Below are 15,056 nucleotides of genomic sequence, written 5' to 3'. Positions count from 1 at the left end.
ATAGGAAAGGATTTACTCTATAATTTTTGCTTTGGTTTTTGAAACAAACCACTGGTTTGGAACAATTGCTGCCAAATTGCTTGCATCTGCACAGTTATTGCAAGAATCTCAGAATGGAAAGCTATTTGTTGCAAGCCATTCAAATCCCCACTGTACTTCAACTTGGTAACATGAAAGCTATCCCACAAGCTTTGTGCCCATACACATCAGAACTTACTCGTTTATACAGTCTAAAAGCTTCATAAAAACTGATGACCCAAGACTCCCAAGGCACAAGTGAGAATGACCTACCATTGCTTGGTTTTGACCATGAACTAAAGCTCAGAAAGCTGCACACCCTGTTTGTGCCTCCTTCTAATATAGAAAATATTCTGTCTCCCATCAGCTGCCTCTTTCCCTCTACTATATGCCTTTGATTTTAAAAAAACATATAAGTCTAAGGTGTGGGAGACTAAAAAGTCTGCCCTTGGACAGGTGTATTTGGAAGAGGAGGGGTAATAGAAGTCACAGACAATGTAATCTGGAAAGCCCATAAAGAAAGAGTAAACCATCAGCACTGTACAGCACATGTGTGCCACACTCTTTTTGTCAGGGGTTATGTGGGACAGCTCAGTTTTCCCCCTTTAGCCCAGCATGGCCATGAATCTGGGACAGTTTCACACTGGCAGAGCTCAGTGCAAGTCTGAGCTGTATGCCCATCTCCAAACAGGTTTTACAGGGGAGTGAAAAGGGAGGAACATGAGGGTGAACAAAGGCATGCACTCTCCCCAAGATGTTGGAAATCTTGCCAGCACTGCTCCTAGACCAGTAAAAGATACAGGCACGAGCAGCTCTTGCTTACAGGAACACTGCTTAGGTGCTTGCTGCTCCCTCAAAGCGTGACAGCAGCCCTGATGCAAGCTGAGTGAACTTTACCAGTTCACACACTCAACTGGTAAAGTGATATAGGAAAGCCAGAGCCACTTAATTTTTGTTTATAAACATTTGACAACATTCCCTCTAGCTCATGGGAAGTGTCTCAGCACCTCAGGGCAAGCCTACATTACTGCATAATCTCCACACAGCTATGCTTCACTGCAGTTGCTGCTAATGTTTGACTGCCCTAGTACTGCTCAATGTTTGGAAGAGGTTTCTTGATGCATTTCACAGCAAATTCCAAAGAAGTGTACAGATCAGTCCTCTGTTTCATTAACTACATGGCTGCCAAATCAACAGAGATGCAGTCACAGTGTATGTCACCTTATGAGTTGGAGCTGGTGGGGAGCCTCCTCTTCCTCAGTGGAGTAGAGGGATCACAGTACTAACAGTCCATCACCCAGCCCCAGCTGCAAACACGTGTGTGTATATGTGTGTGTGTGTGCTCAGTATCTTGTCTCCACCTAGTCTTCACTGGTTAGGCTGCTCTGAATCTGAGGAGGACAAATAAAGCCCCCTCCAAAATTTCCCCTCTTGTTCCCCAAATCATCCTATTTGGAGGCTAACAGTAAGATTCAGTAATGCTTGGGGCCTGATTAATGGTTTTGCTGGTATATTGATACCTCCAGGCTTCTCATCAATGCTGCTTCCAACGTACAAATGTTCATCTGCATCACAGATTCTCAGGAATTACCTCCCCCACATATCAATTTTATTACTGTAGCATTTGATTTAATGTAGTATGTTCCTACAACATTAAATCAACTGCCACATTTTAAAGACCAGTCAGACTGTATTTTAATTACTGCTGTTTATTTTATTTCTGTGAACCTGATCTGAACAGTTACTCACATTCCTGAAGGCATTCTGTGTCTGTGCAGTATGACTGGGATTGTCTCAGCTGAAACAGAGAAAAAGAAAAGCATGACACTTAGTAAGTCTTGGTCAGCTTTTACCAAAATAATGATTTAATATAATGTCAAAGTTCAAGATAAGGAAGATTATAACTGATCCTTTACTGGATCACACTTGGCTTATGGTATGTGAAGAATCCCAGGTATGGAGATAGTTTTTGAACACTATTTACATAATACCTTTAAATCACCTGACTACAGTATTGTTGCTACCAATTCAGCCATTGAATACCTTTCAAAACACAAGTAAAAAAGAAATCCGTAGTGATATAGGAGCTATTATATACAGATATACTCTCTATGCGTATTTTGGGATTTATGGTGCTCTTACTATTATCTAGATCAAGAAACATTAAAATACTCTGTGATTACATCACAATAAATTATCAGACTGTGATAATGGTTATGCACAGAGAAGTTGAATTAAAATATCATATTTAACCTTAGTACTTACTATTTTCCCCCCCCTAAGATCTTCTTTTTTAAAGGAGTTTTTAATATGTATTTTACTGTTCTTTCTCTTTACTGATGTGTAAAATTTAAAACATTTTTAGTGACTGTAAAGACTATTTGATTTACAGACTAGGTAAGCTTGCCTAGCTGCCAGAAAAGTCAACATTGGATAACCTGCAAATCAGTACAGCTATTTTACAGATGACAAAGCCAAAAAGAAAGACAAATATCACATTCTTTATTGGGATCAGAGATGTTAAATGGATGGGGTTTAATCCGCAGTACTATGGAAACAGATTCTATCCTCTGCTTAGGTAAACTACATGGATTATTAGTAAAAGTTTTAAAAAGGACAGAATTGTTACAGTGCCTCGGTTAGAATGGACATTTGCTTTTTCACAGGTTTTATGATACAGTAGTGTCACAAGTCCCAACACTTTTTGTCACAACTGGCTAATCTGTTCATTACAGTGTAAATATACAAATGTTAAACAGAAGATGATGCTCTTTATGTAAGAAATACATTAATCATTTCCACAAAACCCATTTCCCCTTGTACTGACATAACTGATTTAATGTACGTAGTCATATTATGCAAAACACATCAAGGAAACAGATGAAGAACCGAAGAAAGAAGACATTTGGGGAAGTCTAAGCTCCTTCTTTTATCAAAAAGATTGTCAATGACTGACACATTTGAGAAAGGACAAAATGTAATTGGAGATTGATCACATTAATTCTTTCATTAATATATTAAGATCTACTAGCAAATTTACTGAGACTACAAAGAAGTCTCTTAGGAAGGAACTGGGAAGGCTGGATTTAACCTTTCAGCTATTTCTATAGTTAAAAACAGCACTGAGGGAAATTCAAGCAAAATACTTCTACTTATCTTACTAAAGGAAAAAATCTATCAAACTATGCATATTTCCTGCCCTTCTTATATAAAAGCTCATTTTATTTTAAAACTTTGTAAGTAATTTTCAAAGGGAAAGTTTTATGTTAGCAACAGCACCCATTTGAAATACTGGAAAGATTTCCGAACTGGGAAAACTGGATATTGCTGTACCCATGTTTTAATGTGATCAACAACATAATTGTCTTCTGTTTGTATAAGAGTTTAATTCTGAGGAGCATTTAATTTACTTACTTAATCCTTACTTAAAACACAGTTTACACATATTCAACACAGAATGATGACCAGAATTAAAATGAGCAACAGATATATGATCAGAAACATTGTACAAGCATCTTGTTACCCCTCTGTCCCAGGATGGCAAGTCCTCATACAGCTTATCTAGTTTGCCTATCCAACACTACCTGGGGGTGTTCTAGCCACAGTATCAGTTATGTCCCATTTTAAGTGTCACACTCTGTCCAAACAGAACTTTTTTAAAGCTCTAGGATGGCTCCCTGAGCCAGGCAACAAATCTGTTTTTAACAGTTCACTGAGAGGCTGCATATTGTCATCTTGGGATGAAATAGCAGATGATGAAAAACGAGCAGCAGTAAAAAGAGGTTTTCCTCAATTCACTCGGGTCAAGAAGTTCCTAACTGTGTAACCCAATATGAATCTGATTCCTTGTGGTCACTCAGTCAAAAGACAAGAAACTATTCTGGCACATGTATGAAACACATAAGTTGAAGGCCTGGGAAAGGTAAAGCCTTTTGCTGAAACAAGAATCTTCCTTCTACCAATTAACCTCTTTTGACAGCTACACCCTTAAGGAACTTAGCAACTGTTGGGAAAAACTGAATGTGCAACATTTCAATAGTCAGATAACTGAAAAAAGAGCAACTATCAGGGACTGTAAATAAATAGTCCTTTGTATTAAGATTTTTCTATTCTGATGTGGGGTGAAAGTTTGGGTTAGCCCCACAGCTCACACTACCACAGATGTTTAGATCCTGCTTCTTTGAGACTGGACATCAAGGACAGTTTTAACATGCCATCTTGTGGATCAACAGCATCCACCCATCAAGCACACGCGAAACCTGTGTCCTGCTGCTCCCCTTGTAACAGATGCCACATTACAGTAGGAGTCTGCACAGTTTTTAGCAATGGGAGCCTCCACTTTTTACAATCCCCAGCTGTCAACAAAACACGAACAGACATAGTAAAGGGACACTGCTATTGGTCTCTGAAAACTCTTTTGTGAAGTCATATTAAGTAAAGTTTGTTTTGGGGTTTTTTTCCGCATGCACACAAACATGCCCCTGTGTGATGAAAACAGGGTGTGAACTTTTACTGCATTTTAGCTGCTCCACAAAATCACTGAAGTCCAAGTGAAATAGAAAGCCAAGTGAAAACAGCTTCATCTAACTAAACAGAGAATTTGTTTTTCCAACACAGGGACCTCAGCCACTGGGACAATTTCAGTCTTCCTTGAAAGAAGTTAAGCTACTTTGCACCACTCATCACAGATACTTACTGTGGAGAAGGAAGTTCAGACTTTGTCTACCTACACAGTAGCTTGCTCTCGCTTCAATGCCTCTGCTTTCTCTTTAGAGGAGTTTAGTGAAACTCTTCAGATGAATTTTCAGAGTTTGCTATACCAGAGTTCAACAGTCTCATAATCTCCGGGACTGATCCTGCAATCTCTGCTCAGACTTTTTTTTAAAATTAAAGTCAATAGCATATTGCCTGAAAAAAGATTTGGAGTTTCTATCCAGTGTGAACATTTTTTCTGAAGAGTTAAATATATTGTTTAAGACTTAAAAAAAAAAAGTACGGAGCATAGAAATATCAGGAAGATACCAATGATCAGACAGCTCATCAGTTTGTCATTTTTCACGAGAAACAGCAGCATAATCCCTGTCCAAAAGCACTTTCCAACTCTAAAAATGGTGGACTGAGGAGGTAATGAAACAAGAACAAGAGGACTAGTAGCAATAATCAATGCAGTCTAGAGTGAATGGCAGATGAGATTATCCCATATATGTAGGGATAATTAGAATAACCACAATTAAGTTTTGAGTCAGCTCAAAGCAGAAACAAATCCGCAGAAAAGACAGAAATGAAAAATTATTAAGTTCATGGGACAGGTCAGGAAAAGACCTCCATGCAAGAAATTGTGATGGATTAAAGCCCAGAGAGATGTGTGAAAGAAACAGATGAAACAGGTACAAAGATAAGAGAGCAAAAATGGATAATGGTGGGAATAATTAGTGAAGTAGGAAAGCAAGGACAAATAACTAACTTGATATGGTCATTTATTCCATGAATACAAGTAAATTTAAAATGGAATTGTAATGACTTAACAGAAAACTTTATGTGATGAGGGCAAAGTATCATCCCTTGTGAAAATACCTTTTTGCCATTTAGACCAGCTGCAAGCTCTGCTTTTGCTCTCCAATAATGCCAGATGATGACAAAACAATGGCATACTCCTGATTGCGTTCTCATGCTTCTGGGTAATGAAATCATTGTTTAAGCTTTGTTGGCAGCCACATCTGCTCTCTCCAAAGTATATAAATGATCTAGTAAACAACATGATAAATAAATTGCTATGGTAGGATATGCCAGTCCTGAATACAAGCCAGGTTGCAAATTGAATTGTAGCATTATCTGTAGAGTTCAGATTTAAAGATGTGAAAAATGACACCTACATGCACTATTCTGCTACAAGCTGGCAAAGAGAAATAAGAGGAAAAGAATACTATACTGATGGAATTTAATTGTCTCCTAAACTACACTAGCTTCTCTTAGAGGTACAAACAAGGAAAAAGTGAACACTGCCTTCCCCACTTCTTCATTCTCTATGTGTATATGCAGAATTAAAATAGAATGAATGATTATTCATACAAGGACAGAATAACAGTCTGCAATAAAAATACACAGCCTGGTCCTGTGAGGTGGCAAGTAATTTCCTCTCCCATCACAAATAAGAGAGAGGGATGGTTGCTACATTTCAGAATAATATTCCTAGATTACAAAACAACCCTTAACACCCAGAATCATCAGCCAGTTATGACAGAAGGAGAATATTAACTTCCACTGTGAAAGACACGACATTTTAGGGAGGAAGATGCATCAGGTAAGTCACAGGGACCACTGCAATCTGGAGCCCTGATCTGGACAAGAACACATTCTTCCCTTCATTTTTTCTGGGATTGTTGCTTCACCTTGGTGTCATATAGATCCTCTTTTCCCACACTTCTTTACAATTGCCTGACTTACTGTACTTCATTTCATAATTGTGCTGACCTATGATATCAATGACACCCTCCTTTTAATGAATGCAAAGCAGAATGAATTAGCAGAGAAAAGAAGATGAAACAGTGCAATGATCAGGATCATTACAAGGAGTTCACAGCATCTCTGAATATGTGAAATACTAGACAACAAAGAGATGAGGCAGAATATTAAATAGAGGCATCTAAAAATGTGCACAAACAGACAGATATCCCCAGAGTACATTTGCAAACTTGTATCTAAAACATAAAACCAGAATACATGTAGGCTTTTTGACCAAACAGTTGAGTATCTTCTGCAAAATGGTGCATATTAGCAAAAGGGTACTCCCATGTAGACAGCCTTGAGGAAAAGGCTTAGAACTCACAGTTCCAAAAGATAAGTATAGTTTGCTCTAAGTGTTGATTACATCCACATGAGGCCTGAGAGAAAAAGCACAATTTTCTCCTTTTTCCTCAAAAGAGATGGCTGTAACACATCTCTGATCATCAGAGTTTAGCCATTCATAGCACAGCTCATGGCTATAACTACTTCTGGAATATCAAGCTGAAAGATTTTTCAGTGCATTACTTTCTACACTGCTTGCAATACACTATGCATGCCTTGAGATGATCATGAAGTGTGACTGAGATTCTTTTTTTTTCTAAATATGTGTTAGTTTCAAGCATAGCACAAAGTTCAAAAATGGGAAATGTGAAGAATGACAGACATGTTCAACAAGTCCTGATTCCCAACCCCTTATAGACCCAAGTGGACACCATTTTTAATGGATTTTTATTTTCTCTTTTATTTTAACATGTCTAGAAAACAGTCTCCATTTACATTGTTCAATCTAGAACCAGATTCTAGGTTATGACACGCATTAGCAGTACCTGAATTCTGTAATACGGTTTTGTGGCCTTAGCCTGTGCTACACCAGCAGCTTGAGCACTCAGTGAAAGGCAGAAAATGGAAGTCAGTGGAGCAAGAGCACTCAGGGACAGTCTCACCCTCTGCCAGTCCAACCCAGTGTCTTATTCTTTCAGCCCAGTGTCTTAAGAGGTGCATCTAGTCTTTTCCCCTGCATCTCTGAAGAATGATAGCTTCTTTGTCCTATTGAACCTAAAGTTCAGCTGTTGGGAAAGGTCTTCTTTGAGCCACCTTGAATGCAGAGGACAAAAGGGGCAAGTGAGAGCAAAATGCAGTTTCCTGCTCTTGGGGTGGCTGATGAAGAACTATAGACTAGAAGAAGCAGCACCTGCTATATAAAAAAGTAATTAGAAGGCAAACACCATGAAATATGTGTAAGAAGCCTCCAGAGCAACCTTCATATTTAAAGGACATTTTAAATTATAAAAACTGTATTTGGTATAGTTCTGGTGTGCTTTCAGCAGAAGCCCACATCAGTAGGGGAAGCCACTTTTGCTGACTATTCTAGTTGGGCTTAGCTGTGCAAACATCTTGAGAGCTTTTTAACCATTTGCAGCACATATCTAGTTTAGTAATCGGTGTTTATTCTGTGCTGATTACATGAAGTCTCCCTCAGCCAAGACTTGTGACTATGCCGGATACTATTTCAGACTATGCCAGTTCAAAACAGTAAGACTCTAAAATGACCTGGTCAAGAGAATTATGCGGAAACTTGGTTGATAAGAGTGTTTGAACAAATTATGTTGAAATAGTTTGAGAATTTGCAACTTTTACTATAAAAATCTACTGACATATTAAGAGATATTAAAATAAAGAATTATTAGCTCTGTGTCCCCCAGAGCTCTGATATAGTAACATAACTAAACATGGACCATTACTTTGTAATTAGCTACTGAAGAAAAATACACAAGGTTGTAATTCCTACAGTGCTTTGTAAGTAGAATTGCTTGCAGTTCATCAAAACGGGTTTTTGGGTTAAAGAACAGATTAATCATTTTCGTATGATTTTGTAGATTTTTGTATGACAAAATAAATGAAAAAAGAGGAAATAAAAAGGTGTAAATACAAAATCATTCTTATCTAGAGATCTGCTGTCTTTTGCCAAAACTAAGACAGGAACCACTTCCTCTGCATACACAAAATGTCCTTCACTGTGATTCTTTCAAACAACTATCCCCTTGTCTGACACATTCCCCCCAACAAAACTACTTGATGTCATTTGCTGTTCCTCATTCTTGAACTTTGGCTCTTCTTGTCAAAGTAAGTTTTGCAGACGGAGGAGACTGAACAGGAGATAAAGGCAGGCAAGCTAACAGACTGTCATTGTCTTTTGACAACTCTTGTGCATCTGCAGGGGATGGAAAGTCTTGTGATATTTTTCTTCTATGTTTACTTCCTCTTATGGAAGTTCCTAATTAACTGCTATATCCATAGAGTAAATAGTGAACCCAGCATACAATAGTCAGATTGTTACACAACACCATCAAATCGTAACAGATGGTGCTGTGGGTATTACATACTAGAAATATTATTTATGAAGACTCAGCAAAAAATTTTAGATTTCTAGTGTTTCATATGAATATTTGGAAATTTTTTTTTTTGGAAATATGAAAATTTGGAAATGTAAATCATAATTTACAGCGGCCATACTACAGAAATTTACATGTGTGAAATGTTCATATTTTGACACCAATGAAAACCCTGAAAAATTCACTTCAGGAAAATTACAGAACATACAGCATAAAATAATTCAATGCCACTTAAGCATGTAGATATACATCCTAAGAACTCCATGTATGAACAATATCTCTAAGTTAACCTAATAAACAGCAAAATATCTCTTAAAATATTATGCACGTTAGAGATACACAGTTCACTGACTATAAAATCTTCATGGTATTATGAATTAAGAAGGAAGAAAGCCAACAAAACAAAGCCCTGCTTAGTCAAGCAAAATGAAGGACAGATAAATAATCAAGCCACATAACTAAGAGTTGAGCTTTCTTGCTTGTAATTTTCTGTGGTGCTAACAACAGAGGAAAAAGATTTTAAATGATAATAGCTTTTCTTTTTTCATTGTGTAAGCATTAATTGTACTACAAGATGAACTGAATTCTGCATGTCAAGTAGAGATTTAAACTATATGCCACATAAAACTGCAAAAGTAATCTATTCAACCACAAATTGTACGTTGAATGCCACACACATTTTCTAAGAGTTTCAGAGTAAATACACCAATTAAACTAGAAGTTAAAATTATCATATTGAAAATTAAAACAAGAACTTCAGGTTCTAGAGGTAGACTTTTTGACCTCCTTCTGATTTTGGAATAGGATGGTGATTCAAATCTCCCATACAGTTAATTCTAACAGAAATACTGTGTATTTGAATATGCATTTTTTAACTCTACACATAATAGTCATGACTGACTACACCATGGCTTCTTCAGCAGAAGCCTTAATTCTTATCAGTGCTGGTTGAGATAGGTATAAACAAATTAGTCTGTTAAAATTAGTTTGCTTTGACTCAAACACAAGTTTAAAAAATCAACAATCAATCCTGGGGTTTTGCACAATGTCATTACTGGATTGAAAGACATAAAAAGTAATGTTTTCACACTTGGGCATCTCCTATAATTACATTATAATTCTGTTAAATATTATCTCTGAACTTCGCATTTACAATGCTCAGTCTGGAGGCAATTGCAGATTCCTTGTTATAATCTCCTCCAAAATCCTGGCAAGTACTGCCAGCTATAACACCATTCAAATGTACTCTGGTGTGTTTTATACCTATATAGGTTTAAAAAATCAACAATTAAATACGTATAGGGAACCATTCTGGGTACATAACATGTTTGGGCTTCTTTTTCTCACCCAGAGACTGAACAGATGGCTTAGCTTTGTTTATCAAAATTATTTTGAAGTTAAGGTTTTGACGATCCGTCTTTTAGAGGTAGTGGGCACCTAGTCTCCACTGAGACTTGTGGGGTTCAGCAATTTTGAGAACCAATGTTGATGGATTCCTTTTAGCACAGACAGTAAAATTTCTATTTGCTTATGTTGTGTAAGATTGAGTGACAAGACAGGAACTTAGAAGGCAAACTCTTACTGCAGCATAAAAGTTACAGATGCAAAAATGGCTTAGTAAGTCTCCTGCTGAGATCACAGAACAGGTTACTTGAGGATAGTCTGGCTGCTGACTGAGACTTCTGAGACTCTTCTTTTCTAAATTCTGCTAAATTATTGCAGCTAGTGACTTGGTCTTATAAATATTTAGGAGCATCTGCTTTGCTTTTTAGGAGATGAAATCTGACATTTCCCTTTACTCCTCCCAGTTTCAAGTGCTAATTGGTATGATCTTTTTGGAAGGTGGACACTGAGCAATTAACTCCATTCCTCCAACTACACAGAATATGGTTAGACTGCTCTTGGTGACGGCCCAAGAGCATGCACCTACGATGTGCTGTGTTCACAATCATAACACAGGAACTAGTGTACCTCCAAATGATCCATTTGCACTCACCTCACACTGCATGGAGCAGCTCAGAAACAAAATCTCACAGACATTTGTGGCACTTCTAACTTTGGACACAACACACCTACATTGTTCATAATTAGAATCCTCTAGCCATAACAAAAAGAACTGGCTGACTAGTGCCATTGCCTGTCAGTATCTTCTAGCAAAAAAGGACAAGAGAAAATAATACTGAATGGGGGTCAAAATTCTGAACTCTGCTGGCTTAGATTTGCATCTCACACGCATGAGGAAAAATGCCAGCCAACATGCATCCCTCCTCTTTTCTTCCTCCCAAATTTATGAACCTGGTCCTAGAAGTTTCTTTCTCACCTCTTTAGCATGCGTTCAGAAGCCTCAAAGTTCAGAATCAACACAACTGTGGGATTTGGCACATACACCATGCTGAGGACAAAAAGAGACTCCTCCTTGGGAAAGAAAATGTGTACAAACATCCACATAAGGGTAACAGGGAGAATTCAGAAGATTATGAAATTGTGCCTCTAACTGGGAAGCATGAGCTAGGATGGCTAGGCCTGATGTAAAGGCTCCACAGAAGCCTCAGTTTTCTGCACCCTTGTCTCAGCAGGACTGATCTTTAAACAGTGCATAAGTAGACTGAAGGATGCAATTACACTCCTGTACTCAACATTTTAAACCCATATCAGGAATACGGCATGCAGTTTTGAGCTCTCCTACACCAGACACATTTATAGATTGAAGTGAATTCAGTGTGGGGTCTCCAGGGGCTGAAGCACTTGCCCTGTAAGAAGGGGCTGAGGGAGCTTGGCTTGTTTGGCCCAGAGAAGAGATGGTTTTGGGACATCTAACAGCAGACCCCAGAACTTACAAAGAGGTTAGTGAGATGACAGAGACAGCTCGTCACAGCACTGTATGGCAGAGGTTATGATACACTCAACTAAAACAATGGATGGAAAAATTTCTCTGTCACAAAGGCTGTCAAATATTTGGGCAGGTTGCCCCAAGAGGCTGTGGAACTTATATTCCTTGAAGGTTTTCATGATTTATCTAGAATAAAAGCCCTGAATGACCTGGTCGCTATTCCCCTTGCTTTGAGCAAGAGGTTGGCTTAGGTTATCTACTGAAGTCCTTCCATCCTGAACAATTCTGGTAACACCAATAAATGGGCACACACCCCTTTCACTTCTTGGCTCTCCAATCCCCAAACAAACCTGTTGACTGTTGAACAGTAAGAAAGTGAATCAACCTCTAATGACTTTTGAGTATCAAGAGAGTACTGGCTGTACCACAATTGAGAACTACCAAAGGAAAATTATATCATTTCCTATAAAGTATATGGAACTGGCTATACAGACATGCTCAGTTTGTCTGATGTAATTTTGGACTTTTGTGCAGCTGGCCAATACACAGATCTGGGGTTGTCAACTCCAGTTTTGATGCTCAGCCCAAGCATTTCCCAGTCTGTGAGATGAAAAGTGCTTGTCATTTCCTCTTGTCCTGTGGGGTACTGTTTGCCTTCTGCTGCAGCCACTGATGTAATCCTCCTACTCCAAGAGCCTTGTCTGGAGTATTTTGGCTCTCAGCGTGGCTTGTGTATTTGGGAGATAGCATTCTCTGCGCATCAGCCTATAGTGCAATACGAGAACAGGGTGACACAAGCTCTGCAAGTGTTACATTATGGACATGGGTGGGGAACTCTGCTTACTCTGAGCAAAGTAATTCTAGAAAATGGGATCAGCCAAACTCTCTGAGAGTACACACAGGTACAGCATCTGCTTGGCTTAAGGCTCTTCCTCTGGCATTCCAGATGAGTGTAACAATGCATTCTAAAACTAATACAGTGTGGACACTTCTGGTTTTATGTTCAGGGTGAACCAGGACTATATAAGTGCAACCCACACATTTGCACGAAAAAGTTATATATACCTCTTGAAAAGTGTAATTAAAAAAAAAATTCTTCTTTTGTGGATACATGCATGTGGAAATGGTTTCAGTTTAAGGGCAAGCACACATATTGAGGGGAAGCCATACAAGTAGCAGCTGAGGTCACTTGGCTTATTCAGCTTGGAGGAGACTGAAGGGAGACCTCACTGCAGTCTACAACTTCCTCGTGAGGGGAAGGGGAGGGGCAGACACTGATCCCTTCTCCATGGTGACCAATGATAGGACCTTAGGGAATGCCATGAAGAGGCATTGGGCAGGGTTTAGACTGGATATTTGAATAAGGTTCTTCACCCAGAGGGTGGTTGGGCACTGGAACAGGCTCCCCAGGGAAGTGGTCACAGCGCCAAGCCTGACAGAGTTCAAGAAGCATTTGGACAACACTCTGGGACCCATGGTGTGACTCTTGAGGATGGTGTTGGGCAGGGCCAGGAGCTGGACTCGATGATCCCTGTGGGTCTCTTCCAAGTCAGAATATTCTGTGGTTCTATGATTCCTTATACCCAGACACATATTCTTTGGGAACTTACATACTAACTCTGCTCTTATCATAGGCTACTGGATGGTGGATTTTCCTGACAACCTTCCCAAAATACTGCTAGGAAACCTCTTGAAGAAGGGCCTGATCCTAGAGAGAATCTTCTTCACACATAACTACCTTGAACAGCTGATGTACTCAGTAACTTAAAATGATATTAAGTTAGGCCTTAAGAAAGAAAATGTGATAAAAACAAATTTATGAAAATCAAGAAGGTGAAGTACATCAAATGAAGTTGATATATAGTGTGATCTTAAAAAGAATTTAACCGAATTAGTGTTGTATTCAAGTGGACCTAATTGCTCACAGTTCATAATTGTTAATGTTATTAAAAATATATATACTTAGAAAAAAGAAAGAAACACTTTGTAGCTTATTTTTCAATAGACATTGAACTAAATTTAATATAGGAACAAAGAAACATTGCTATTTTACAGGTCACAGAGCAATGTACACAACTGGCTTGAAGTTGCTCGACCTATCAATGACATAGCAAGAAACAGAACTCAAAACTCTGGATCACTGGATTCCCAACTTCAGAACTTTTTAAGGGTAGTTTTAAAAATTTAGACATCATTATCTTGCCATATGGGTACGTGGGATTTCATATGTGTGGAATCACCTTGACCACAAAGACATTGCACAGTAATTTCTTTGGTTCTATGCAGACTGAAAAAAAAGGCACATAAAAGAAACATTTCAATAGAAACACTGTCAGTGCTGTCAAAATGCAGCTCTGGAAGTAAACAGAAAGCTATAATTTGTATTGACTATTCAAAAGCTCATCAGAAAGCTGGATACACAGATTCTAACTGTACATGCTACTGAATAAGCAGAATCAAAAGCACTAGTAACTGCAAATCTGCAACAGCTGAAGTAATGTCTGAGTAACCACCCTTCCAAATATCCTCATGTTATCCTTACCAGATTAATCAATCTTCTCATTGCATGTTCATGTGAGCAAATGCATTCACAGGGATCAAATCCACCTTCTGCCATGGTTCTCTGGATAAACCTGAACTTGTCTGTGAACACCTAAGAAGAACAAGAATAAAAGGACAATGAACTCTTTTTCAACTGACCTTATTTTCCAGAGACTCACACATCAAGTTTCAGTTCATTTAATGCCAGGGTGAAAAAGCAAAACAAAGCAGGGTAATCCTATTATTCCTTTGGCAGTATGAATGAAGAAGTCTGGTATGTGCCGTTACATTTTGATGTTGCTGAAAGCACTCTCTCACACAAATTTATTTTTGTAAGACTGTGTGTCTCCCCTGGGTTTTCTCACATACCGAAAGGAAATACATCCTAACAAACATGAAGCACAAAGATTAAATTCTTGTCTCTCATCTGCACAGTGGGACTCATAAGTGTACACATACAAACTGAAAGGTCAGGGGAACTTGTACTCCTAAACCCTAACAAACTGCTGGCATTCTCCCTCCAGATCAATGTGAAGGAAAATAATTTAAAACTCAGTAAGTTCTTTGCTAAAGGAAACAATCATCTTTGTTGTACAATGAAAGCAAGCAGCAGGGGTACAAAAGTGAATGTACATGGAAACACTTTAAAAATGGAGCTATGCACACTAATTTTAGATCAAAGAAGTAGGTTAATCACTTAGCAATACAGAATGTTCAAAGAAACTGTAATGGACATGGTAGGAAATCAATTCTAGATTATTCACCTGCTA

At 38.4% G+C, this 15,056-nt stretch overlaps 1 protein-coding gene across 2 annotated transcripts in view; it reads right to left on the bottom strand.

Annotated features, from left to right (window-relative positions):
* Positions 1 to 15,056, bottom strand: part of SMIM14 (small integral membrane protein 14) — a 38,819-nt gene that overhangs the window by 9,455 nt on the left and 14,308 nt on the right. For both annotated transcript variants that reach the window (XM_085059124.1, XM_085059123.1), the window contains exons 2-3: positions 14,288 to 14,398; positions 1,768 to 1,816 (exon numbers count right to left, since the gene is read on the bottom strand). In XM_085059124.1, coding sequence (XP_084915250.1) covers positions 1,768 to 1,816; positions 14,288 to 14,362 — 124 coding nt within the window. In that variant the 5' untranslated portion in view covers positions 14,363 to 14,398. The remainder of the gene's footprint in view (positions 1 to 1,767; positions 1,817 to 14,287; positions 14,399 to 15,056) is intronic.

Source organism: Lichenostomus cassidix, chromosome 4 (genome assembly GCF_008360975.1).
Source record: "Lichenostomus cassidix isolate B80296 chromosome 4, HeHo_3.0, whole genome shotgun sequence".
In the NCBI taxonomy this organism is placed as follows: domain Eukaryota; kingdom Metazoa; phylum Chordata; class Aves; order Passeriformes; family Meliphagidae; genus Lichenostomus; species Lichenostomus cassidix.
The sequence above is the reverse complement of the archived record's forward strand: the minus strand, read 5'-3'. Positions and strand labels throughout refer to the sequence as shown.